The sequence below is a fragment of the Martes martes genome, assembly GCF_963455335.1.
Source record: "Martes martes genome assembly, chromosome: 2".
Taxonomy (NCBI): Eukaryota; Metazoa; Chordata; class Mammalia; order Carnivora; family Mustelidae; genus Martes; species Martes martes.
In genome coordinates, this window is record NC_137889.1 from 23,523,486 (window position 1) to 23,549,832 (window position 26,347).

The following is a 26,347-nucleotide window of genomic DNA, read 5'->3' on the forward strand; positions in this document are numbered from 1 at the left end:
GACCCAGATTTCATCACAAATTCAAAATCTCCAATGGTGGATCCAGTATTTTGCCTACCCCAATCTCCTTTCTCTTCTCCGTGATTCCATCTCAGTTGGTTAAAACCCCATTCTTTCTGACACACAGAAATACAAATTAAGTGGTCATGACTGATGTCTCTCTTTATTCCATCTCTTATACTCAGTCGGTCATATATGTCCCCCAAGAAAACATGCCTTGAATTTGCTTCCGTTCCCCGGCCAACACCCAGCCTGGCCCTAGCACTTGCCTTGCTGTTCATCTCAGTGACAGGCTCTCTCAGCCTCCCCCTCTTCCTCCTGCCTCTCCCACGCCTGTTCTTTTCACTCTTGCCCTGGCTAAGGTGGCCCATCACATTCCACCTCCAAACATGAGGGTGGTCCCTGCTGCCTGTTCTCAACTATATGCCCCGTGACTCCCAGTCCCCTCCCTCTGTATCCTCTGTGATGAATGTATTAAATCCTCAAATCAGTAATGAGTGCCTCCCACCCACCAGGCACTCAGGCCACGGCAGTGCAGTAAAATGAGCAGACCAGGTCTGTTCCAGCCCTCCTGGGGCTGTAGTTTCCTGAGCGAGTGAGCTCACTCCCTGCCTCTCTACCTCCGCCTTCAAAAGGCCAGCTTGTCTCACCTCCTCCTCAAAGCTGCCTTCAGCCTCTTCAACCCACAGGGATGAATCCCTTTTCAGAATTCTTACTCTTCTTGCTGTGAATACCCCTTTAGTTATTCTCTGATATTTTCATGTACGCTAGTCTTAACCCCTTACTTGGATTGTAATATCTTTGAGGTCTGCTCTTTTTTTTTTTTTTTTCGCTATTGTATTTCCAATGTTGGACATGTATTATTTGTCATTGTTGTAGTGATATTCACAGTAGTTACTACTAGTCTGCAATTATATGTAATTAAGCTATAATTAAAATAATACAATGAACCTGGTGTTGCAGGCAGAGCTTTACATGCATTTGCTTATGTAATGAGTGGCTATTCCATACATACTTAATTGACTTAAATTTTTGACTCAGTGTCCCTCAGCTGTGGGTCTCAGGAAAGTCACTTCTGAGACTCAGTTTCTTCACCCGCAGTACTGGAAGCTGGATACCTTTTTTTTTTTTTTTTCTTTTTTCCGTACATCACTGGATGGATGCCTTCTTTTCAAGATTCTTTCCAGTTCCAACCCAGTGGTTCAATTCAATTTCAATGCATTTATTTCTAGGGAATCTTTGCTGTGTTCTCTGCAAAGATTTTTTGTTTAGGAAATATAAAGCAAATATGCCACAGTCCCTGCCTTCCAAAGTTTTTACCGTCCATTGTAATAACAGGAAGCCATGGGTGTCTGAGGGGTAGAGAATGAGGGAGCTAATTACATCACTAGGAGAAAGCGAGAGTTGCTTCTAATTAAAAGCTTCCTGAAGGAGGAGAGATTTCCGTCCAGTTGAAAGAGGCAGTTGATGGAGTGGGAGTTTGGAGGCCCCTCTTGGCAGAACTGGTGGGCAAAGCAGCTCTTCAGTGATGAACCAGAACAGGGCTGCGTTTAGAACCAACCAACCAGACACTTTGTTGTGCGCTAAATTTAGCATGGTGACCACACTGATGTTGCTACAAAATACAACAGGAGAATCACAACTGCATCACAAGGTTCTGTGGATCTCAGAGGGGTTAGCCATTTGGGTGTTCGAGATGCATCCTCAGATTAAAACCACTTATTTTGACCTCCCCACATGTGGAGGCTCAAAAGCCACAGGGGAACATCTGTTCCATTGGTGCTACATCTGGACTCCTGTCACAATATAATATAATTAATTACCATTACAATCAGCTAATTATAGTATTCAATGTTAATATTTATGTCTCTCCTCATTTCAGAAGGAACTGAAGCAGTTTGCAAATATATTCACATGCCAGAAGACAAAAATACAAGAGATAGAGAATGAGAAAACAAAAGTGAGGCCAGTGGAAAAGCTAAATGCTCCAAAGTTCTAAATACTGTACCAGACATAGGCTGTGTAACTGGGGCTCAGCATCTTAGCTACCAAGCATTTTTCCCCAAAGAAAGTTTTCATTTTTATTATAATAATGTGGCATCTTAGAGATTCCAAGCTTATATTTGGAGATTTATTCTTTTTGATCCAAGAGATTTTGCACACAGGATGATGTTAGGTGCTTTCTTTCATGTTGACTGCTCTTTGTTTATGTTAAAGGTTTTTTTTGTTTGTTTGTTTGTTTTTTTTTTACTTATTTGAGAAAGAGTGAGTGTGAGTGAGAGCATAAGCAGGAGGCGGGTCAGAGGGAGAAGTAGAACCCCTCTGAGTGGGGAGCCCAATGAGGTGCTCGATCCTGGGACTCCAGGAGCATGACCTGAGCTGAAGAGAGCCACCCAACAGACTGAGCCACTCAGGTGCCCCTTGACTGCTGTTTAAATGAACTCATGAGAAGCAAAAGCTTTTTTGACTGAATGAAAAGGCTTTTTTGTTTTGTTTTGTTTTTTAAAGATTTTATGTATTTATTTGACAGACAGAGATTACAAGTAGGCAGAGAGGCGGACAGAGAGAGAGGAGAAAGCAGGCTCTCCACGGAGCAGAGAGCCAGATGCGGGGCTCGATCCCAGGACACTGGGATCATGACCTGAGCTGAAGGCAGAGGCTTTAACCCACTGAGCCACCCAGGCGCCTCTGAAAAGACTTTTTAAAAAAAATATTTTATTTATTCATTTGAGAGAGAGAGTGAGTGAGAGAGAGAGCAGGAGAGGGGAGGTCAGAGGGAGAAGTAGACTCCTCATGGAGCTGGGAGCCCGATATGGGACTCGATCCTGGGAGTCCGGGATCAGGACCTGAGCCAAAGCAGTCACTTAACCAACTGAGCCACCCAGGTGCCCTGAAAAGGCTTTTTTTTTTTTTTTTAATTTATTTATTGGACAGAGATCACAAGTAGGCAGAGACACAGGCAGAGAGAGAGAGAAGGAAACAGGCTCCCTGCTGAGCAGAGAGCCCTATGCAGGGCTCGATCCCAGGACCCTGGGATCATGACCTGAGCTGAAGGCAGAGGCTTTAACCCACTGAGCCACCCAGGCGCCCCCTGAAAAGGCTCTTTGACGGTGTTTCTGTGGCTGTGGGGCTAACAGCACACCAGTGATGTTACTGAGGGGAAACATCAGAATTTCCTCCAGTTAGAAAACATAGTTGTCATTTTTTGCTTCATTTTAGAAGCTTCTTTCTCTGAGGACTCACCTCCCCTACAAACACTTCCCCCCAACGCACACTTTCAGCAGTTTTTGCCCTCTGAGAGAGAGCCATCTGCCCGGAGCCACCAGGGACTTCCACTCGGGAACAGTGGAGCCCCGGGTGCAGGCCACAAGCCCCTGGTGCCAGGTGTGAACTGGCTTTGTTTTGATTGACAGCGTGAAGCAGCATGAGCGTTACGGGCAGCTGACCCTTGCCAACTCCACGGCGGCCGACACGGGCGAGTTTAGCTGCTGGGGGCAGCTCTGCCAGGGCTACGTCTGCAGGAGGGACGAGACCAAGACGGGCTCCACCTACATCTTTTTTACAGGTAAACTGTTTGGGGTGTTGGTGGGGTTCTCGAGAGTGCCGGACTTGGCCCAGAGTTTACAGTTCCAAATATCCAACAATGACAATGAGAGCTCTCCCTGTTGGCCAGGCTCTGTCGGGTTATGTCAGTTATTTCATGGAAGTCTCACAGGAGCCTTCCAGAGTAAGTACTGAGATCATTTATGTGGCTTTCATGGGCAAGTAGAGGTTTAGAGAGATGAAATACGTCCTTAAGGGTTAAGTGGCGGTACCAGGAGTTGAACCCAGTCTGACTGCAGAGTCCATATCTGCATTGTCCAATATGGCAGCCACTAAACATGTGTGACTTTTATTATTATTATTATTATTATTTTGAGAGCAAGAGAGAGCACATGTGCGCACGCTGGGGAGGGGGCTGGAGGAGCAGAGGGAGAAGGAGGGAGAGTATCTTAGGCAGGCTCCGTGCCTAGCACTCATTCTCACCACCCTGAGATGGTGACCTGAGCTGAAATCAAGAGTCTGTTGCTTAACCAGCTGAGCCACCCAGGCCTCCCTGTGTGTGGCGGTTTTTATTTAGATGGAAATTATTTAAAATTAAACAATTTAAAACTCAATTTCTGAGTGGCCCTTGCCGGGTTTCAAGTGCTCCTTGGCCACACGTAGCTGGTGGCTCTTCTTGTGGCCGCTGCAGACAGAGAACATGGCTGTCACTGCAGACTCTTGGTCACTGTGCTCTCAGAACCAATGGTGACCTCCGTTCTGGAGCTTCCCTAGTCAGAAGAGGCTTAGCTACAGCCTCCCCACCCCCACATTTGTTCTTAGTACTGTGAGCTGAAGTTTTGGGGGCATGATTCCCAAAGGTGGTGGCCTGTGTGGTCCAGCCCCCTCCCTGTGCTAAGCGAGGTACCTGAAAGTATGCAGGTCAGAGGGAAACCTCTTCTCTGAGCAGCGTTGGCTACGTTCTGCCCGCTGAAACTTGCTCTTGGGGAAAGGGGCATTGCCATATAGCCTGCTGGTCTCTTTTCAGCAGGTTCAGAGGGGAGCACAGCTTTCAGGCATCTTAGAATGCCACCCCCTGGTGCTGGCATTGGCCTTGGCATTTCAGGAGAAGCAGAATGCCTTCTTCCTGCCTAGGCTGGGGCTTTCTTGAGTGCTGTCTACATCCTGAATCTTTCCACGTTTCAGACTTATGCTGACTTAGCCATTGCGACCCGGATGATCCTAGGTCCTGGCCATTTGTGAGCGCTCTAGCAAAATCTCATGTGTTCTCCCATCCCTCCCACATCGCTTCTCTCCGGTGAGAAGACTCATGAGCACGTGCTCTGTGGTTCTGGAGTCACGCGGGTCTCATTATTACCACACCCTCAGGAAATAAGGAGAAGCTACTTTACCGTCTCTGTTTTAGAAATTATGATGCTGACACTGAGGCTTGAAAGGGCAAGGTGACTTGTTCAGTGTTCCATGCCTGGTAGTGAGGAGAAAGAGTCCACTCCTGTTTTTCTGACCTAGATCTCCTGTTCTTACTGCCCTGATCCATTTCTAGGATGGGGTGATGGGTGGCTTGATAAACAGGCAGACAGACACTAGCTAGCATAACTGGTGTTGTCAGGAGAATTGCTAACAGTTGTTCACAGGTAATCCCTTGTGATCCTCATTCTGGAATGTGCTGCATAGAATTGCCCACGTGCCCTTAGCGCCTGTTATTCTGGACAAGAACTGATAACTATATTTCAAATGGCAGAATGAAGATGTCTTGCCATGGCTGGCACTACCGCATCTTCCTAAAATATTGGGTTTTGAGTTGAGATTTTGAACTGAAGACCTCCCTTGAGCAGAACGTCCCATTAGGGTTAAGGGGGCTCTCTTTGAGTTTTGAAGCTGGGTCCTCATTCCTAACTTATGGGACTCTCTCTTGTGAGTCACAGGAAGGCTGAAATATTTACTTCAACTTTAAAGAAGGCTGGATCAAAAAGGGACATGACCTAATGTGTTGTATCTTTGTTGTTTCTCTCTTCTCAATGCCAAGCCAAGAGGCCAGTTGGATTTTCAGTACAAGGTTTAGCATTTATCTTTTCAGGCATGGTGGGTTTGTAAAACCAAGATGAGCTGTTATGGAAGCTGAGCGTCCCGCTGCTGGCTCTGATTCTTCCAGAACATATGCTTCCCCACTACCCACATAGAGAAACGTCTGGCATTCGTTATGTTTGTGTGTTTCCCAGAGTTTGATTGCAAACACTGAAGCCTCTTTCTGGCTATTGTTAATTTGTGCAATTTTTGATTAAGCAACTGCCACACGTATTTGATCTTTATGGGGGGCACTATCAGAGGGTTTTTTTTTTTTTCTAACTTCTTATTCAAGTATGATACCTACAAAGAAAAGTACACAAATTATTAGTATACAGCTCAATAAATTATCCTCAAATGAATATATGCATGTAACTTACCAGCTGTAGAGTTTTCTCATAGCAAAGTATTGGGCACCAATTACGTATAGTAAAACCACATTCATGAGCATCTTGCTAAATCTGGAGTTTGTTGAAATTTTGATTTTAATTTGTAGCCTATTTAATTTTTTGGAAATCTGAATTTCTACATGTTTGGTTTTCTTTTTTTTTATTTTATTTATTTATTTATTTATTTATTTTTTAAAGATTTTATTTACTTATTTGACAGAGAGAGATCACAAGCAGGCAGAGAGGCAAGCAGAGAGAGAGAGAGGAGGAAGCAGGCTCCCCGCCAAGCAGAGAGCCCAATGCGGGACTCAATCCCAGGACCCTGAGATCATGACCTGAGCTGAAGGCAGAGACTTAACCCACTGAGCCACCCAGGCGCCCCATTATTTTATTTTATTTTATTTATTTATTTGACCGAGATCACAAGTAGGCAGAGAGGCAGGCAGAGAGAGAAGAGGAAGCAGGCTCCCCGATGATCAGAGAGCCCATTGCAGGGCTTGATCCCAGGACCCTGGGATCATAACCTGAGCTGAAGGCAGAAGCTTTAACCCACTGAGCCACCCAGGTGCCCCCATGTTTAGTTTCTTAAAGTAATGCTTTGCCATCCACTTGAGTAGCTACAACCATGTTTGCAGGGGTCATATGTAATCTAAAATTTTTTAAATGAACTTCAGCAAAGTTTTTTGTTGCTGTTGGTAGATGGGATCCACTAATTACAAATATGTTTTTTTCTGTTTATTAAAGCAACTGGTGTGGTCACTTCCTTCAAAGACTGTTTTATAATACAAGAAGTAAGACCACATTTTTTGTTCGGGACTTTGGACTCTTCACTCATTCTACTGGCTTTGTTTATTCATTCAGTTTCCTCTACAAAACCGTTAAAGCAAGGTGGTTTCTAAATCTTACAGTCAGAAGTTTTCCTTAAAGGCCTTTGCTCAAAAGCTATCTTTACTATTCCAGATTCTTCTCTCTGCAAATAGGGATGTAGAAGCACAGAGATTAAGTTGACCTATCCAAGGCCATATAGACTTAACTCTGTGTGAACATGTGGGTTTTAAAATTTTTTTTAAGATTTTTTAAAAAATTTATTTGACAGAGAAAGATCACAAGTAGGCAGAGAGACAGGCAGAGAGAGAGGAGGAAGCAGGCTCCCCACTGAGCAGAGAGCCCGATGTGGGGCTCGATCCCAGGACCCTGAGATCATGACCTGAGCTGAAGGCAGAGGATTTAACCCACTGAGCCACCCAGGAGCCCGAACATGTGGGTTTTAGATACAACATTGACCAAGGTGCCCCTTAACTAAGTCTGGAAGTCAGTTTATTAAGACGGTGGCACAAATCCCCCAGCATGATAGAAATTCTTGGAAAAGATAGAGCCTTAACTGAGCCATGACATAGTCCCTCTTGATCTCAGAGCCAGAGAAAACCTCCATGTCAATGAAGTTGGCACTTATGGCCAAAGAACTCTTGGCCCATGAAGATATTTAATGTATATAGGAATTCTGTCCCCAACCTAAAATATCAGATGACTATGGCACAAAGAGGGCTAGTGAAGGAGAAGCCAAGAATAATTATTTGTTTCAGGAACATGGTGGGGAAAAACATGGGGGAAAAAAAAAATTTTTTTTTAAAGAACATGGGAAAAATTTTAAGTTCAAAGATTTCTCTTAGCAATCACCATAATATTCCCTCATAGAATCATCCAGAAAGCAAAGGATTTAAAGTGCCATGCCAAAAACAAAACCCTAAACCATAGTCCCTTGATTATCCTAAGGAATGGATGTATGGGCAAGCCAGTCCTTGTTTCTCTCATTACTGTAAGATCAAATGCCATCATCTAGAACTTAACGTACAGGGAGAGTGATTTCAGAGCAAATAGGAGGACAGGAGAAACTGACCGAATTCCCCAGCCTAGTGTTGGACGAGCAGAGCTTAGAACCTGAGACTAGTGGTTTCCTTGTCTGTCCTTACTTAATTCTCTTTCCATTGACCTTGGCAGGAGTGAGGTCCTCTGGGCTTCGAGTAAGGACAGGTGAGGAGGCCAGCACCCTTGCTAGGCCGGGCCTCTCGGAGACTCTGCTGTGCTGGGGAACCATTCTCAATGGGCAGTTACAAGCATAGGCTTTGGGGCTATCTTCTCCAGAGACACAGCAGATTTTTCACAAGTCTTAAAACTGCCTTTTTTTTGGTTTATTTTTTTAACATTTTACTTATTTGAGAGAGAGAATGAGAGAGAGAGAGCATGAGAGGAGAGGGGTCAGTGGGAGAAGCAGACTCCCTGTTGAGCAGGGAGCCTGATGTGGGACTTGATCCTGGGACTCCAGGATCATGACCTGAGCTGAAGACACTTGCTTAACCAACTGAGCCATCCAGGTGCCCTTAAAATTCTCTTAACATAAGGAAATCCATCTCCTTCCCTGCTTTCTCAGTGGACTAATTCATGGGCCTGATCTGGGCTTGACCTAAATTTTTTTTGTTTCCTTTAAGGAAATGGGAAGTGAAATCTTTTTTATGAGAAAAGGAAAAGCATTAAAAAATAGCTTTTTCTATGTATGAGGACTTAGTGTCTGAATATATTGCCAGTTCCGTCTCTGTGCCCCAAGAATGTAAAAATGCTTAAAGTACTCTTACCTTGTTTCTCCAGAATAAATAAATCTCTCTCTTTCCCTTTGCAGAAAAAGGAGAACTCTTTGTCCCTTCTCCCAGTTACTTTGATGTTGTCTATCTGAACCCGGACAGGCAGGCTGTGGTTCCTTGTCGAGTGACTGTCTTGTCGGCCAAAGTCACCCTCCACAGGGAGTTCCCTGCCAAGGAAATCCCAGCCAATGGAACAGACATTGTTTATGATGTGAAGAGAGGCTTTGTGTATCTGCAACCTCATGCCGACCACCAGGGGGTGGTCTACTGCAAGGCGGAGGCTGGGGGCAAGTCTCAGATCTCCGTCAAGTACCAACTGCTCTACGTGGAAGGTAAGCCTGCCTCTACCACCACCTAGAGTTTAACCTCTGCCGGTAGTCAGTATCCGGTACTGATGTTCCCAGCTAGGTTGGAAATCAGGAGGCACAGAATGCTGTTCTTAAAGGCTCCCCGACTGTACGGCCATTTCTAGAATTGCCCGTGAACTGACCCAACCCCTTCCCTCCCTTCATCCACTCCTCCCTCTAGTCCTACTTCTGTGTGATGCATCAGCCATTCTCCAGTATTTCCAACTGCTTAGAACATCCTCTCTGATGAGAACATCCTCTCTGTTGTATCCCAAATCCGTGGTCTCCAAAGGGCACCATCCCTCTGCAATTCAAGGTCAGGTTCTTCTTGTGCTTATTCCGGCTTCCTCACACACGTCCTCTCATCCTCCGTTAGGAACCTCTGCCCCTCTGAGCATCATGGCTCCACCAACTTTCTCTTCTCCCTTCCAGTCATTCCCTTTGTTGGCTCCTTGTCCTCCTTGTCTCTTCACTTTCTGTGACGTCACTAACCAGCTGGAGTTCACTGGGCCTGGTTCCCTGACCCCTTCATCCCTTCCACCTCAGGCACCCCTCCTTCGGCTGCAACTTCAGCCTGTCCTCAGCTACCGCTGCTCCCACTGGAGAATCACTCACTGAATCAGACCTCCAACCCCACACACAGCCTCACCCCTGCTCAACTACTGCTCCATGTTCAGTGACTCCTCTGCGCCTGTCCTCACCTCCACCCTCCTCCCCAAATTCTCCAGTGCCTTCTTTCCCTCCCCACCCTCCCAGCTTGGGGTCCAGGGCTTCACATTGCTGTGCTCTCTGTTGGTGCCCTCAACTCCTTGCCCTCCTGTTCCCCCACAGCCAGGGAAATCCCACCCTAGAGAACATGACTTTACCCTTTCTCCATGATGAGAGCTACTGGAAAATCCCATGGATGGGTAAACTCAGTCTCCTCCAGTTGACCTCACTTCCTATCTCTTGACACAACTGAAGTATCCTCAAATCTCTCCATTAAAAATGGAAGTATTTTTCTAATGTGATCATTTTAATGAGGAGTTTCAATTCAGTGGATTCATATATGAAATACTGTTTTCTTCACTTCCTTCAACTCTGTCGTGTTAAAAACCTGCTTTCCTAAGGGTAGCGAGGTCTATTAATGATATCTCAGTCTACTCTACATCCAACGGGCACTTTGGGTTAGTAAGACAGTCTTATTCCTGTCTTTAACCCTGTTCATTTAAAATCATGAACTCTACACTTGACCTGACACCCGCTCCTGCTCTGTCCACCAGCATGCAGGCAGCACTGGTGACTCCATCATCTTGGAGTGGGGGTTTGTAGTGGTGGAGGGAGACAGTCTACCTCCCCTCCTCTCCCTGCTCTGCTGCCGGCCTTGGGGGAGAAGGAGAGAGCCTGTAGCCCAGAGACATTTGTTTCTTGGTGGTATTTACTGACCTGGCTTATTTTTGAACCCAGTGGGACAGATGATGGCTCCAAGGTCTTGCCATGGGATGATAAAGAATTCACCCCTAGGTAGCCCCTGCAGTGCATATGCCTGTGTCAGATTCAGCCCCATCTTCCCTTTGGACCCTCAGCTAAAGGCCTCTGCTCTTCTCATGTACCTCTTTGCCCTGATCTGCAGTGTGGTCTTGGAAAGGATATGGTCCTTGATGTCTCTATGTCCTTCTGTTCCCCTGGCTCTGGAGCATGTAAGAATGAGAAACTCACAGCAGGGACACAGTCTGGGTCTCCTGTGGCCCTGGCAGCCCCCATGTACCATCATTCCCAGTGCTCTCCAGCTCTGGGCTGGTGGCACAGGCACAGCCAGCAAGCAGATCTCTTCCTGCAGAATAACGTGGTGTCCCCTTCCTTTAACAAGTGATACTCTTGGGGCTCCCTCTCCTGACTTCCAGGACCAAAAGCACCCCCTTGCCAGCCCCTTTAGGGGAGTGGAAGAAATGGTTCCTTTTCATGTACTATAGTCCTTCACCAGGGACTTGTCTCCCTCCAGGAACTCTGCTGTGCCTGGGATGAGTGGTCTGTGTGTGGGGGGGAGTCCTTCTGCAATGCTGCTGCTTGAGCAGCCCTGGAGAGGCATGAGTGGCCCCAACAACAAACTGTTCTCTGAGATGAGAATTTGGACTCCTTCATGCCCCTGGTTCTCAGCCCTGGGACTTACTCAGTAGGCCATGCCCCCCAGGAACGCTGCTGCTGCGTAACTTTCAGAACTTCCTTGACCAGCCTCAGCCCTCGGCTAAGGTCTTCTCTCTTTCCCCATCACAGCTAAATACCCTGAAAGAGTGCTCCCCATTCCCTGTGTTTCCCTCCCTCCTACACGCTCCTCATCTATCTCCCTAAGGGCCTCGGGACTCCCAGGACATCAAATCCAGTAGATAGGTTTCTGTCTTCATCCTATTAGATTCTGCCACACCTACGTGAAATGCCTCTTCTTTGGCTTCGAGTTTTCCTACTTTACCCCCACTTTCTTATTCTGCTTTGCCAGCATTTTGCCTCTCCCATCTTGTCAATGTTGGAGGTCCACGGGACCCCCTTCTCTCTCACGCCTCGCTGTCCTGCTGGCCAGCCTCAGCCATACCTGTGCTCTGCTTCCTATCTGCTCACTGCTAGCTCCCAAGTACAGATGTGTGGCCCAGATTTGGGAATGCCAGCTTCAAGTTTGTCTGCACTTGGACGCCTCATGGGCCCTGCCTCGAACTCAGGTCTTCCTCCAGGGTCCGGTTCGTCGGCTTTCCCGGTCTCAGTGATGGTGATACCATCACCCATGTGCCGGCTCAGGACTGGGAGTCAACCTGACAGTCCCGTCTCCTCCCTCCCAGGCCTTTTCACCTTTCCATCAAATCACTTTCACATCATCTTTTCAGGCCCTATTTCTCCCTATCCTTACTGCAAAAGAAAAGTTCAAATTATCATGGTTTCCCCCTTTTCTCTCTTCATCTTCCATACCATGGCTGACTATAATTACAATTAAGACCACTTAGTAGTGCCCACATTTCTTAGACCTCTGGTCAGAATCTTGCAGGTGGACTGAAGGGCCTTGCCGGACCAGCCCCTGCCCCCCTCCCCAGCCTGCAGCCTGCCTGGCCTTTGTCCACCTCACGGCGGGGGCTCTGCACACTGGGATTCCTGGGGCCCCTGCTGCCTCACCCTGCTGCTCCCTCCGTGCCTGCTAAGCTCAGCCTTCAGATTTTAGTTCAAACATTGTTCCCTCAATCAAGGAAGCCCTTCTTGCTCTGCAGACTATTCTGAGCTTCTAGAACATGCTGGGCTTCTTCACAGTTCCTAACAGAACTCACATTTTATATAAACTGTACACTTACTTGCTTAGTGTCTGCCCCCTCTAGACCATGAAGAGAGGTCCCCAAGGGCTCAGAGACCACGTCTGGGTTGTCCCAGCTCCTAGTCCGTTGCCTTGCTCAAGGCTGCCATCACAAGTACTTGAGAGAACTGACCCCAGTGAAGAGATGTTTCTACATCGCTGTGAAGTAAAGGGACTGCCAACCGACGTAGTATCTGCGCCCTTCCTGCGAACATCCTTTTCCTTCGACTCATTCTCCTCTTCCTTCTGAGGATGGACAGTCACACACCCGCCTGGCTCCTCCTCACCCCTTCAGCTCCCCTCCTCCCGGCCCGCCCCTTCTCTACCTTTGGCTTGCTCTTTCCCCACGCACCTTCTCCCTCAACTTTCTTATTCCCCTTCTTATTCCCAGAACTTTTAGCCTCCTCTCCCAGTGTAAATATAAGGGCCGGGCCTGGGAGTCCTGGATAAGCACCCACCCCAGACCATCAAGGTAGAGAAGAGGCCCCAAAGGACACCGGAAGTTGGCCGGGAAGCTGGAAGGCAGGCAGAAATGTTACAGCTCTGTTCAAAGAGTAGAATGCGTCTCAAGGTTCGTCTGCAAGGTCACACGGATTCCATCTCACTGTCCCTGTCCCCTGCTTCCTTTCAGTCCCCAGAGGCCCTCCGTCAACAACCATCTTGGCGTCCTCAAACAAGGTGAGAGGTGGGGATGACATCAGTGTCCTCTGCACAGTCCTCGGGGAACCTGACGTGGAGGTGGAATTCAGGTGGATCTATCCAGGACAGAAGGTAAGGGCTGTCCCCCTGCCCCCATCCCAGCCAGCGCTCTCAGCTCGCTGTTTTGTCCTCCATCCCCACCTGTAAGTGAAGAGATCAGAACTTGAGAAGTGCAAGAAGTGTGTGGAACCACGGTAGGAGCCCAGGCTTACTGGTTTTCTAAGACATTTTTTTATATTTACAAGTGGCTTTTTTTTTTTTTTAAGTGAGTTCTGTCAGGCAGTTCAGCATACTCTCTTTATATGTGATTTTTCTTCATAGCCCTTAAGCACGGCTGAGACCTGAAAGGCAAAGGAGGGGGTCTCCCTCTTTCTCCACCCCCAATTCTGGGTCAGTTGGAGGCCACTTGGTTTCCAGCAGAGAGCTCTCCCCATACAAACTATGCCCTGTGGTGAGGACATCCACCAAGTGGGCATAAAAACCTAGGCCCTGGCAAAAAGGTGCTGTGAGGCCAGAGATTATTTTAAAATAGACTTTCCATAAGAGCAACCACCGCACATTTAGCCCCCGTGCCTGTTTTGCTCACTAAAATAAACAGCTTTCTACCACCATGGAATAATCCCTTCCTTGCCAGAAGAGATTTGGCCTCCTAAGACACACTCGGCCCATAAGCCAGAAGCGTATTGGCTACTATGATTGGTAGAAAATAACTCTCCCCAGAGGAAAGTAGTTTCCTGGGACTAGGTACATGTTTTTAAAAAGCGATGTCACACTTTGAAGACATCAGTGATTTGCAACAGAATTTTTTTTTTTTTAATGAGCAGAAAGTGTCTTTTTTTTTTTTTTAAATACTGGTAATATTAGAGTTATGTTAAATTAATCCAGAACACACTACATTCTTATCACCAAAGTTGGATGAAGCATCTTAAAAGTGACCATCTCACTTTCTAGAAATAGGAAGTTATGTCATCTAGGGCATCATGTCATCCATCCTTGGGGTACAACTTTTCTCCTCACTGGAGTCCTTTGGAATATCTATTTCTACTTCTGCTTCCCCCAAATCTGAACAATCAAGAGCTCTTACTCATTCACAATTGCCTTTAAATTCTGTGACACAGAACTATTGAGTGGGCAATGTCAAGAGGAGAGCAGCGGAAATTTTTATCCCTGTTTCTTTGCCTAATTCCAGTTTTATATTCTTCGAGTCCAAAAGAATAAATTTTATATTAAGTAGCCACTTATTGAAGACCAGAAAGAGTGTACCAAACAGTATAATGTTTATACAGTGTAAAAGCTCCCCTGTGCTACGCATACCAAATAATCTTTTCTAAGTACGTATTTTGGCCTTGGAAAACAACACCCAATGGTGTTGGGTGAATGGGAGCTGTTGCTTGTGCTTTAGCACATGGGGGTGTCGTTCAACAGGATGAAAGGCCCGTGACAATTCAAGACAGTTGGAGGCTGATCCACAGAGGACTGGGGCACACCACAAGAATCTCCCAGAGCACTATGACAATCGAAGACTTTGAGACCATTGATGTAGGATATTATATTTGCACTGCTCACAATCTCCAAGGGGAGACCACAGTTGCTACCACTGTTGAGTTTTCCTGATTTGGCAAATGAAGTACGAAGAATTGATGGAAAGTTCATTTGTGTCTATAATCTGCTTCGGGGTTCTTTTGACTAATGCTTTGCCAGAGGCTGATGTCAAGTGCCAGACCCCACCCCCTGCCCTGTGAGTCAGACCCAGACATCCAAACTAAAAGGAAGTCATCCAGTCTAATAATAGAAGTGTTAACTCCTCTGGCAGCATGTATTTTGATTGCTTACCTATCTCCATGCATTTCTACTTTTTATAATAAAAAAGCATCGATATTAACTTTATATCCTCATTTGTATTAAATAAGCAAGTTTTTGTAAAAACAAAATGAGCAAAGTGTTCATTTTTTAGTTTGTTTTGAAGTACATCCAGGAGGACTTTGTTGGCAGCAATGTTTGGATCATTACCCAAGATTCTATTTGATATCACAACTACAACACATGAGGACCTAAAAATGCAGTAGTACATGGGTGAGCCATATCTACAACGCAAATACAAAGGTATCAAAAAATGGCGTAAACTTGCCTTTCTAAGCTGCCGTACTCAAAAGTACGAGTTCTAAAGGAGTCATTCTCGAGTATTTTTTAAAAATTTAACTTTCAATATAAAATAAATGTCCAGATCAAGGAAGACTCAACTTCATTTAGGCTTTTTTACCATCTTTAAAAATATTTAGACTTTAGCTGTTAAACTTCCAGATCAAGGAAGACTCAACTTCATTTAGGCTTTTTTACCATCTTTAAAAATATTTAGACTTTAGCTGTTCCCTTTTCTTACCTTATACAGAAGAAATTGTTAAAATCAGTCAAAATTTCTCCAACACACATAGCTGGGAATTCAGAGAAGCTTACCTGTAAGTCTAGCTCTGAAAGCCAGATTTTAGCCCCGTGACTAATTCTGTTGTTGCGTTGGAAGCTCCTGGGAAACAGCTGAAGAGGAGACAGATGGCTACCTGGGTCTTGAGAAGGGCTAAAAGCTGGGTGACACTTTGGAGGATGGAAGGGGTCAGAGGTTACAATTCTTACATTGAATATTCCAGCATTATTTATTTGATCAAAGTAAAATACACTTTCCATCACTACAAACTGAGCACAACTACAGTTTATACATCCATATTTTCATGACGTGCCAACATTTTGCATCCTACGTGAAAAACATTTGGTTTGGAAAAAAAATAAGTTCTCTGGTTCATTTCCTATCTACTCTCCTGTTGCCTCCCATTCTCTGAAGACATTTTGTATTAATTGTGTAAAAGACTGATTTCCCCAGACACCTAAATGGTACAGAGGACAGCAAGGAACAGCACAAGACGTCCCATGCGTAGGAGATGGATGGCAAACCCGACTTTGGCTAATGGCATTGAAAACAACTCAGAAGGGCAAGCGGAGAGCTATGCCAGGAGGTGGCAGTGAACCTATATTTCCATTTATCAGAAGCAAACATGGAAAGTTACATATATAAGAAACGGTTGGAGGTTAAAGGCTTGAGACACAATCACTAATAAAAACAACCATGCATCATGAAGATCTGTTTGCTATGTAGTATTCATGTAAATGAGGACTCCTATCCACCTCTAGTATCCCAAGTCCGTTCTTACCCTATAGCGGTTACTTGTAAAGCCACTGGGCATCAGCGACACAGGTTAGTAAACACTGACATGCAGGGAGAGGGAGATGAAGCCACAGTTCTTCCTTCTACTTCCCCTCCCCCAAAGAACTAGAAAGGGGGGGAGGTAATAAGTTCTGAAAAGAAACTGCAATGCAACTTGGAAGGAGTTGCACATTGTCCATTCATTCAATGACCATTCTGCTACTTTCTCAAGGACAGAAAGATTCTTCAAAGGATGCATGGAAACAGCGTCTCTTCTCCAAATGTTTTACTCAATACTGCATCATTTTGTTAAACAGGCTGTTCCTACTCCTCGAGAAGCACAGAATCCTACCTTAGTCCTAACTAGCTAATGACTTACTCTTCATTCTCTCTAGGGTTTCCCAAAATTTGTACTAGGAGATCCAGGCCTTGGTTTATTTGGAAAGTGGTTTTGGCACCTCAATGATGAGCTGGGTCTGGAAAAGCATATTTCTTGTCCCAGAGAAAAGTAGGTAGGAGGTAGAAGGTTTGCTTTTGTGGCTCTGGTGAGAGGTGGGGCAGTGGGGGCGGGGTTGGGAGCAGAAGAGGAAGGGGGTTAAGTGAGGATCATGGGAGAGCAAATAGTTTCAACCCGTGGGAATAGCTCAGATCAAGGTAAAAGTAAGGCAGAAGTAAATCAACCAGTACTGCCCTTTTGCTTTATACAGATTTTTAGAAAAATTAGGGTTCTCTATTTGCGCATAGCCTGAGAAAATAGATTGTAGTATCATGTTAGGTTCACGTGGGGACATTAAAAATCTAACTAGTTTCAGCTGACATTGCCAAGCACCGAAAGCCTGCCAACAAGTTACTCCAGAAGGAAACAGAGCTGGATAGACGTAGACGAGGCAAAGCTTTTCCTGTCATTACCACTCCCCACCGTCAAAGGCTGAGCCAAGCTGGTGGTAGAGAATTTTAATTCAAGCGACTATGACTATCGTTCCTCCTCCTATGGCTTTTGCAGAAATGCATACACTGTTATTAGATTAGTACATACCCAGATTTACGCAGCATTGGATTTTCAATTCAGAGCAAAGGAGGCAGCGTCAGACACATTGACACTCTGTGCACCCATTTCATTCACACATCCCCAGTCAGACCAAAACAAAAATCACAAGAAGGTGTCTACGGTGAAGAACATTATAAAGGTTATAAATCTTTATCTTAACAGGCCCCTGAGAGTTTTTTTCCCCTTATGCTTAGGTGAAAAAGGCAATGAACAAGACCCTCTTGTTCTTGAAGTGCTTTGTGCAACAGCGTCCATGTAGATCCATTCTGAGATCTTTGGGGGGAGGCTCTGGGACGGGGTCCAAGTCTTCCTCCAGAGTTCCAGTCTCCTAAGGAGCCTCGGGGGTGGCGGCTCTCCAGTTCCAGAGTGGTCAGCACGCGTCCATGACTGTAGCGCTCGCTCCCAGGAGCGTGGTTAGGGTCAGTCCCGCAGACCTGTACAAATGCTTTTGGAGAGTCTCCAAGCTTCCAGAAAGCGTCATCTGGGTGAGATGCTGGGGCTGGGGAAGGAGCCGGAGTTCCTCGGTGACTGGAAGGGGACCGCGGCAGACGTGGGGGACCTCTTGGGGCTGCACAAGTCCCCGTTGTGCAACTTCCAGAGCAGCTCCTCGTTCTCCATGGACAGTCTCTTGTTGACCTTGGACTCCTTCTCCAGTGACTCCTGAAGAACAGCCTGCTCGGTGGAAAGTTGCCTTGAGGACAAAAAGAGAGCCACAAACCATGGGGACCTGAGTTCAAAGGAACTTAAAAAAAATTCTTACCACTTAAAATTTGAGCCCATGAAACAATCCCTTTGGAACAAAAGGGAGAACTGCCCAGGGCTGACTGGGCACGGCAGGGGCAGGGGGGGGGGGCTGGCTGCTGGAGAAACGCTGGGAGTGTAAGCCTCAGCCCAAGGAAAAGTACCCTTGGGGGTGAGTTCCGTGGTGGCTGGGTGACCCTACCACAGCTTTTCTCCACGTCTTATGACTGACTGTCTCATGCTTGGGGCTGTTTCCTACTGGGTCTTGTGATACTCCTTCTCTGAAAGCATTCTCAGGGTCAGTAAGCCAGGGACCACAGTGGTCTACACCACTGGCTCCCATCCTATTTTCCAGGTGGAAGTCAGTACCTGGTGAACCACCCACTTCAGTCCTATTTCACGCCCCACGTGGATGGAGTGGGGTAACGAGGACAGGAAGAGCTCAGGGAAAACGGGACTGTTTTTACCTGGAAATCGCCATGTGCTTGTCCATGCGAGCTTTCAATTCCTCATTCTCCTGCTGAAACCGCTTCAGTTTGTCAACCAAGGCTGTGTTGTTGTCCACCTTGGTGTGAACGAGAATGCTCGCATTTAGACATTAAACAGGAAAGCACCCGCCCCCCTTCCCTCAGACACATTCCTGACACTAACACACCTGGAGAGATTTCATTAAGGAAGGTTTAGTCAAATACTGAAATACCTACACATGGACATGCTGCCAAAGAATCCGAGGCAGCAAAACAGAGCATCGAGATGTGTATTTTTAATCTTGCAACATCGAAAAAATAAAGTTTAAATATAAAAAAATAGATTTTAAAAATCTATTTTTTAATAGATTAATAATTTTTTAAAAAATGTATTTTTAAAAAATCTCTGCCAGGTCATTGACGCGGCCCTGGGGGTGATGGATTTGTTGGGGTGGGGGGAAGGTTTTAGAACTGCCCCTGAGAACTGGTGCCCCGCCCCGGGCAACCCCAGAGCCTGGGCGTCTCCTTCAGTTGCAAGGTGGTAAAATGACAATAGCGCAGGCCTGCACTACAGCTTCCTGTGGTAAATTCTAGAGGAAAAAAAAAAATCCCTATGTTGGAAGAAAACTCATAGTAGGCCCACAGCTGACAGTTCTTGTCCACTATGGTCTTAACGCGGTTTGGAGTTTCTCTGTAGTCTTAAATTCGGGTGGCCACACAAAGCACCGATTCGCCAAGCTCCGTGGAGCACCAACCGGGAGAAGGAGCACTCGCTACACAAAGCCTGCCTCCTCCATTCAGGGGAAGAGACATCGGTTCCCCTGCAGGCCTGCCCAGGCTAAACTTCCAGGGAAAACAAACTGATCGGGGGAGAGGTTCAAGGATAAAATCCCGGAAGACATTTCATCACTTAACATGACGAAGAGCTGATTACATCCATTACTTTCTAAAGGTAAGATTTTATTACTTGCTGAGGCGGTGACATCATAGCTCTGTCAGAATTAATGCTAATCCCTGTCTCTGCAGGGTATGACTAATCCACTCTGATTATGATTCTCCGTTGGGAGTCCTACTGTTCTTAACATTTCCTATTATCCAGAAAGTGCTCAGGACAAGCCAGCCAGGTGGCATAACCTTCCCAAAAACGAGACTCTAAGAGAAAGGGAGCCTTGGGATTTCCAGTAATTATAAAGGAATTCAAGATAACACATGAGGTGGGGAAATCTGGAATGAGAGACTGGGCAGGGATTGGCCTGATAGTATTCTCTCATCCAATGCCTCCTTTCACAGGAAACTAGCCCTCGTGTTCCCACACAGCCAACCACCGGCAGAGCTAGTTTTCATACCAAAGCTTTCGTACTGAGAAAGCTTCCTTGCTTTCTAGGAGTCTCATTTTCGACACAGGCTCTGAGCTTACAAATACAAGCGTACCTTATTTTATTATATGTCACTTCTTTGTGCTTTGCAGGTATTGTGGGTTTTCTGGGGGATTTTTTGTTTGTTTTAATAAATTGAAGATCTGTGGCAACCCCATGTCAAGCAAGTCTACTGGTGCTACTTTTCCAATAGCATTTGTTCTCTTCAAGGTCTTTGACACATTTTGGTCATTCTGGAAATATTTCAAACTTTTTCAATATTATTACATTTGCTATGATGACCTTTGATTAGTGATTACGACTCACTGAAAGCTCAGATAAAAGCACTTTTTAATTAAGGTATGTGCATTGATTTTTTTGTTTAGTTTTGTTTAGATATAATGCTATTGCAGACTTAACAGACTTCTTTCTACGTGCACTGGGAAACCAAAAAGTGCAATTTGACTCACTTTATTGCAATACTGGTGTTGCAGTGGTCTCAAATCAAACCCACAATATCGTTCACTGAGGTATGCCTGAAGATAAAGTAACCATGGCTTTACCTGTTGCAGCAACTCAATGCTAATGAATACCATGATAATTCTCGGGCATGGCAAGAAACAAAAATATTTCTGGGTCAACAAAAATTACAATGTGTTGTCAATTTTATAACAGAGCCTGTTCTTCATGTATACGGTATTTTGAAAAGTTTGGATGCATGAATGGTACATGGGACAACAAATTATTAGCAGGGTGATCCACAGGACCAGTGACTGTGATTAGCTGACTTATCAGGCTTGATGGAACAGGATGACCTTTGGCAGGAACTGGTATCTATGCCAGATTAGGCCCATTAATAAACCATAAGAATTCTTTCCTTCCTTTAAAAGAAATATCAAAACTGCCTGGCATGTCAAAGTGCCCACCTATCCAGGTGGGGGCTTAGCCCTTATTACATCCCTCAACAGTGAGGTAATGGTGTCTCTAGAAAACTGAACCAAACCAAACACTAAAACTCAAACAAACCAGGAAGCAAAGAGCGGCCTCCAGGCTCCCTGTTGTCCAGCGCTGGTTTGGGCTTGAACGAGGCACTCGGTCACTCAATGATGAATCACTCATAATTGGGGGACAAGGGACAGGCACAGGAGGCAGCTGGCACAGTCAAGGGCAAAGTATGGCAATAACTGGGATCAGTTAAGCCTCCTTGCCAAACCCCGCCCACTCGGTGAAACTCCTGGCTCCCAGCAGCCGTGTGCCAGGGCTGGGCACACCACCCAAACACGGACTTCTCAGTAAACTTGTCACTGGCTGACATCGGTGTTCTGCCCTCAAGGCTACAAACTCCACTTCATTCATATTTTTCATAATGTTTGCATCTGTCCACCCAGATTAATTTTATGAGAGCACGACTCTTCTATTACATTCTAATTCACGAGAAAGAGGATGCATTTAGATAGCAAACTGCATTACCCTAATGTGATTCACTTACATTTTCAACTGACTGTGGCATAAGACAACAGCCCAGAGTTGGTGATATATTAAAGTACTGATTTTACATGATTTTAAGATTCTTCATAGATGCATTAAGATTCAGAGACCACTAAAACGGAAGCCTAATTTGTTTGTTGTGGTTTTTCCAAGAACCCAAATGCTGCTTTCTATATTGCTTGGGAAACAAAAAAAAAGGTTCCAGAAGGCAGCAATAAATAAGCCACAGAAGCAAATGTAGCCTCTGTTACCTTCTGCACATCTCCAAGTACCTTGAAGTAGCAGTTAAAACAGCTGCACAATTCTAGCTCAGAGCCCAGTGCCTTTGCCACAGACTTCGTTTCTGCCGGGTAAACCCCCGAAAGAAACATACCAGTTTCTCCATTTTCATTAACTTGATGTCTTGCTGATGGAGTTTCTCGTTCTTGATCTCCAATACAGCCTTCAGGCTCTCTAACTCCTGCTCCAGGTACATGATCTGAGGGTTCTTCTGGAACAGACACAGCAGAACCCAGCTCTGGTTATTTAACCGCACGTTGTTCAATTCTTAATAGACAGAGTCTCTGATTAGATTTAGATATTGGGGGAGAGACTTCTAACCTTCTCACAGCAGCTAGAGGAAGAGGCGGACAAAGGGTTAAGAGAACAGTAATCTCAAAGTCTTCGGTTATAAGAATGAAATCATTTCATCTTTGAAAACAAACACTTCTTTCATTTATCAGGAACTTAACATGGGAAAATACTGGTCACACCAAATATTTTACTGGAAGAGGAAAAAAAAAAAAAGCATTGCTTACAACGCAAAACAACTCTGGCTAGAGTTGAGGCCATGACAGTCCTTCATTGCTGTTTGGCAGGGAGAAAAGGGAACAACTGTTCTCTGTCAACAAAGTTAGTAACTGATCAGGAGTGAAAGGGCAGTGCATTTCTAGGGTTTTCTGGAAAACAGAGTGACAATCATGTCCTGAGTCTTTGGCGTTTTTATTATGAGGGGACTCTATTGGCTTGTCCTGTCCTTCTCGTTTATTCTGTGAAACCCTACGGCATACAGCACATGCACTACTAAAATTCTGTCTAAAATAAATGCTACATAAGGGGAGACATCCTCTTAGAGCACACCACCAGAGTGGAATCCTGACTCCTTGCTTTAGTTCTGGAAATCTATCATCCCAAACATACAAACTGACCATGCCAGATCTACCGACCGGATGTCTAATCTCAGACAGGTGTCAGTGGGTAAGTCATCCAAATTATACTCCTGGGCTCCAGACCAAGCCTCAGGGATGATCAGGGAATGCGTCCTCAGGACTACCTATGCAAACTCCTCACTCCATAGGATACAGAGAGTCCCACAATCCAGGGGACCGGCTCAGGGAAGGTGCCAGAGCGGGAAAGGGTTGGGGCAGGCTTAACACCCAAGTCTGCAAATCCAGAGCTCTTGCCCAAATTTCACAGGCCTCAAATACTCTCATCCTTTCACACAGGATGCATTATCTTTAGGGGGAAAAAAAAAACAGTACCTCATTTTTCTTAGAAGGAGACATCATTTAGTCTGTTATTTACTCTGTCCATTTTTACACTTGATCATAGCCAAAAGGCTGAGAAGCGATACCATGTCCATTTTTAAACTTCGAGCATTCACAGCCCCGTTTCCACCGCACCTTTGCTGATGTCCCTGCTGGCCCGGGCCTTCTTCAAATGCGCTCTCCCAGGGCATCAGGTGCATTCCCACAGGAGGTCAGGCCTCAGGTAACCCTGCTTTCCTCAATCTGTTTCCGTTCGTTTTCAAAACTGCTGCAGTTCCAGGAAGCCCTTCAAAACCCACTCCTGGAACCACTTATAAGGTTTACACCCTGCATGTAAGCCTAGTTTTTTGTTTTTTTTTGTTTTGGTTTTTTTTTTGGGGGGGAAATCGCTCTTTTGTCTAAAAATCTTCCAGTATAAATAGCTTTGAAGTTTCACTGGGTATGACCGCGTCTCATCCAATTGTATTCAAAAGTCTAGAGGGTATCCAAAGACATCCGTGAAAAATTTCACTAAGAGACCCACGCGCATGTACTTTCCGAGCTAGCAGATTTTAAGTGGCAAAAGAACTTTGCTTCTGCAGTCCCAGGCACAAACATAGAGAAGGGAATTGGTGGCACTGAAGACAGAAACAGAAAAGGTGGGGCCAGGTGAGTTAGGATACAAGTTGCAAGAGAAAGGTGAGCTTACGAGATAAATCTGTACTTTTCCCAAGTGAGGATTATCCGTATGACCTATTGGTCAGACACAGATAGGAATGAAGTGTCTATACATATTACAATATGCATCGATCTCAAGGACAGAAGCTGAGCCAAAGCATCCAGACACAAAAAGCCACACAGAACATGACTCCATTTATAGGAAATGTCCAGAACTGGCAAATCCATGGAGAAAGAAAGTAGAATGGTGGTTCCCTAGGGATGGGGGGTTTGGGGGGATTTAGTGGGGAATGGGTACAGGGTTTCTTTCTGGAGTGACAACATGTTCTGGAAGTAGATAATAGTGACCAATGAACAATCTGTGAACCACTGAACTGCACATTTAACAAAGGCTGAATGTTGTGCTATGTCAATTTTATCTCAATATACCAGGGAGGTTTTTGATTTTTTAAGAAAAAAAAAAAAAAAATAGTGTAGTCTTCACATGAAACCCTGACCCTCACTGACAATTTTCTTGTCTTCCCATAGTTATTGGTTTAGACCACTCGCAATGTACTGGGCTTCCTCTGTATGTCAGGTCTTGGGATTTCTAAAAGCTACCAGTAAACAAAGAAGCCAGTTTAAAAATCACTCTGCAACATAGGAAAAGGATTCCAAACCCCTATCATTTCCCCAGCTGCTGAACACGGGCTGACCCTCACAGGCAGCTGAGCAGAAGAGAACTCAGTAGTGATGGAAAAGCACACACAACTTACTAAATTTGCTTTCTCTCTCGATATTCTTTTTTGTTCTTCTGATTTCAACTTTTCATTTAAAGCATCATTTTCACTCTTCAGATCACTGATTTGTTTCTAAAACAAACAATGAAATGTGGAGCACAAGTTAGCAAGCAGACACCAAAAACATAGCAAATGTACACAGAAACATTACCCAAACCACACAAACCTCCGGAATGGGGCTATTTTTGGGGGGGTGGGGGTGAGTGAGACAGACCCACCTCCAGTGATTCCTGCTTCTCGTGAAGCATATCCTCAAGTGATTTCTTTTCCACTTCATGGCTTTTCTTGATTTCTGAAAAGAAGGGATTTTTTTGGAGGCAATGGCATCCTATGAGATCACTGTATTCTACAGTTGTTAGAGCATGTAGATCTAAGAGTTGATTATGAAGCAGTAGGACTATGTTACTTTATATTTGTAAGATGCTTTCATAAGAATTAAGCTCTCTGTTCTCAAATTAGCCTTGTGAGGGGAGTAGGGCAGATATTTCCATTTTATGATGGAGAGCGCAGAGGCCCCCAGAGGCCAGAGGAAACAGCATCCTCCTCAGGGGAGGGCTCCTCCAACACTGGCCTTCGCCCTCGTGCTCTGGAGTTCCTGTGTGCTTTTCCATTTGCTCTGCGTGAACCAAACAGAAGTCTAAAATTAAACCCAATTCTAGCAGGAAGGAAGAACGACAGTGTTTACTAGTATCTACCCTTGGTCAGTCACTTTCACATGTTGTCATCTCTGACTTCTCAGGACAATTTTACTTTTCTGATAAGAAAAGGCCTTTGCCACCAGGGAGCCCGCCAGTTCTTCGCCCGCGTCTACAGGCTTCTCTGAGGGGTGCATGGGACTAAGTGTAACAACTTCCACGATCCTCTGTGTTCTTAAAGAAATGGCTCCTTCTTTTCCTTTTACTTCAGCCTTTCCAATCATGATAAAATAATTTTAAAATACAAAATAATTTTAAAATATTCTTTCTTGACTCAACCAGTGCCATTTCCATGTCACGGTGTTGTTGGTGTGCAAGAGTGTCGGCGAGCAAGTGTTGTTAGCACCAATCCTTTACTGTCGCTAGGATGTAAACTAACACTTTTAACTTCCCAGGACTTCAAGTGGTAAAGAACAGCTACTACCAAAAAGGCCTTTACGTTCTTTAAAAGCTCTTATTTCTAAAAAGGCTGGCATTTGTGACAAACTATTATTTGCCTCCTAAGGGGAAAAGGGCATCTGCTAACAATGAACAATGCAAAAAGAAAGCAAAAACACTCCAAACTGAATACCACAGGGTATTCTCTGGAAGGGAAAGTTATGAATCATTTCCGTTTTAAAACATATCACGTCGTTCCATTAGATCTGAATCTATTTAAAAAGAAAAAGCATTCTTGCCTGAAAGGGAGGTTTCATAGGCTTTCTTTAGCAATTCGATTTTCTCTGAGTGGCTGGCTTCAATTTCCAACTTAGAGGTTTCATGGGCAGCATTTAAATTGTCAAACTAGAAGGAAAAAAAAAACAACAATTAAAAGTCTTGAGTAATAAGCAACAGTATTAGGAGACTTGATACATAGTGTGTATTCAAGTTAAAGGGCTGCCCAGCGCCTGGAAAGAACAAGCCAATCTGGATCTGCCCTTCCCAGTTCTCCACTCTGTCCCCGCTCAGGAACACCAACACACAGGCTCTCCAGCGTTCCCTGATGCGAACAGCCAACTCCATCATGAGGAATGAGGCTTTGTTTCATGGTGGTAGGACCATGTACGATCCATGCCTATAATACTGGTCTTTATATCCTCGGTCCTTATCGCGTGCCTGGTCTAGTAAGCACTCAGTAAATATTTACTAAATGGCGAACTGATTTTAAAAGGAAGCAAGAAAATTAAAGAGAAGCTTATGATATGGGCTCTCTCTGGTAAAGAAATTAAGCATTCTTTTGTTGTATATACTACCAATTATTTTCACCAGTTTTTTCCTTTTAATTATGTAAGTTGTTTCTTAATGTTTTACATTTGTACATAATACAAACATTTTTCTTTCCCTCTGTTATTTCTCCTATCACTTTTTAATTGATAAGCTTTTCTTGGGGCCCCTGGGTGGCTCACTGGGTTAAAAGTCTGCCTTTGCCAAGGT

At 45.0% G+C, this 26,347-nt stretch overlaps 2 protein-coding genes across 8 annotated transcripts in view; one reads left to right on the top strand and one right to left on the bottom strand.

The window, feature by feature from the left end:
- PDGFRL (platelet derived growth factor receptor like) overlaps nucleotides 1–14,906 on the top strand; it is a 70,293-nt gene extending 55,387 nt beyond the window's left edge. The window contains exons 3-6 of the mRNA XM_080796041.1: nucleotides 3,414–3,565; nucleotides 8,671–8,964; nucleotides 12,918–13,057; nucleotides 14,411–14,906. Coding sequence (XP_080652167.1) covers nucleotides 3,414–3,565; nucleotides 8,671–8,964; nucleotides 12,918–13,057; nucleotides 14,411–14,599 — 775 coding nt within the window. The 3' untranslated portion in view covers nucleotides 14,600–14,906. The remainder of the gene's footprint in view (nucleotides 1–3,413; nucleotides 3,566–8,670; nucleotides 8,965–12,917; nucleotides 13,058–14,410) is intronic.
- Nucleotides 14,907–15,614: 708 nt separating this feature from the next.
- MTUS1 (microtubule associated scaffold protein 1) overlaps nucleotides 15,615–26,347 on the bottom strand; it is a gene marked incomplete at its 5' end in the record, with an annotated part of 168,740 nt that continues 158,007 nt past the window's right edge. For 6 of the 7 annotated variants that reach the window (XM_080796036.1, XM_080796034.1, XM_080796037.1 and 3 more), the window contains 6 exons: nucleotides 15,615–17,917; nucleotides 18,435–18,532; nucleotides 21,651–21,767; nucleotides 24,216–24,311; nucleotides 24,458–24,531; nucleotides 25,612–25,717. In XM_080796036.1, coding sequence (XP_080652162.1) covers nucleotides 17,704–17,917; nucleotides 18,435–18,532; nucleotides 21,651–21,767; nucleotides 24,216–24,311; nucleotides 24,458–24,531; nucleotides 25,612–25,717 — 705 coding nt within the window. In that variant the 3' untranslated portion in view covers nucleotides 15,615–17,703. The remainder of the gene's footprint in view (nucleotides 17,918–18,434; nucleotides 18,533–21,650; nucleotides 21,768–24,215; nucleotides 24,312–24,457; nucleotides 24,532–25,611; nucleotides 25,718–26,347) is intronic. The other variant, XM_080796035.1, reaches the window with a different exon arrangement.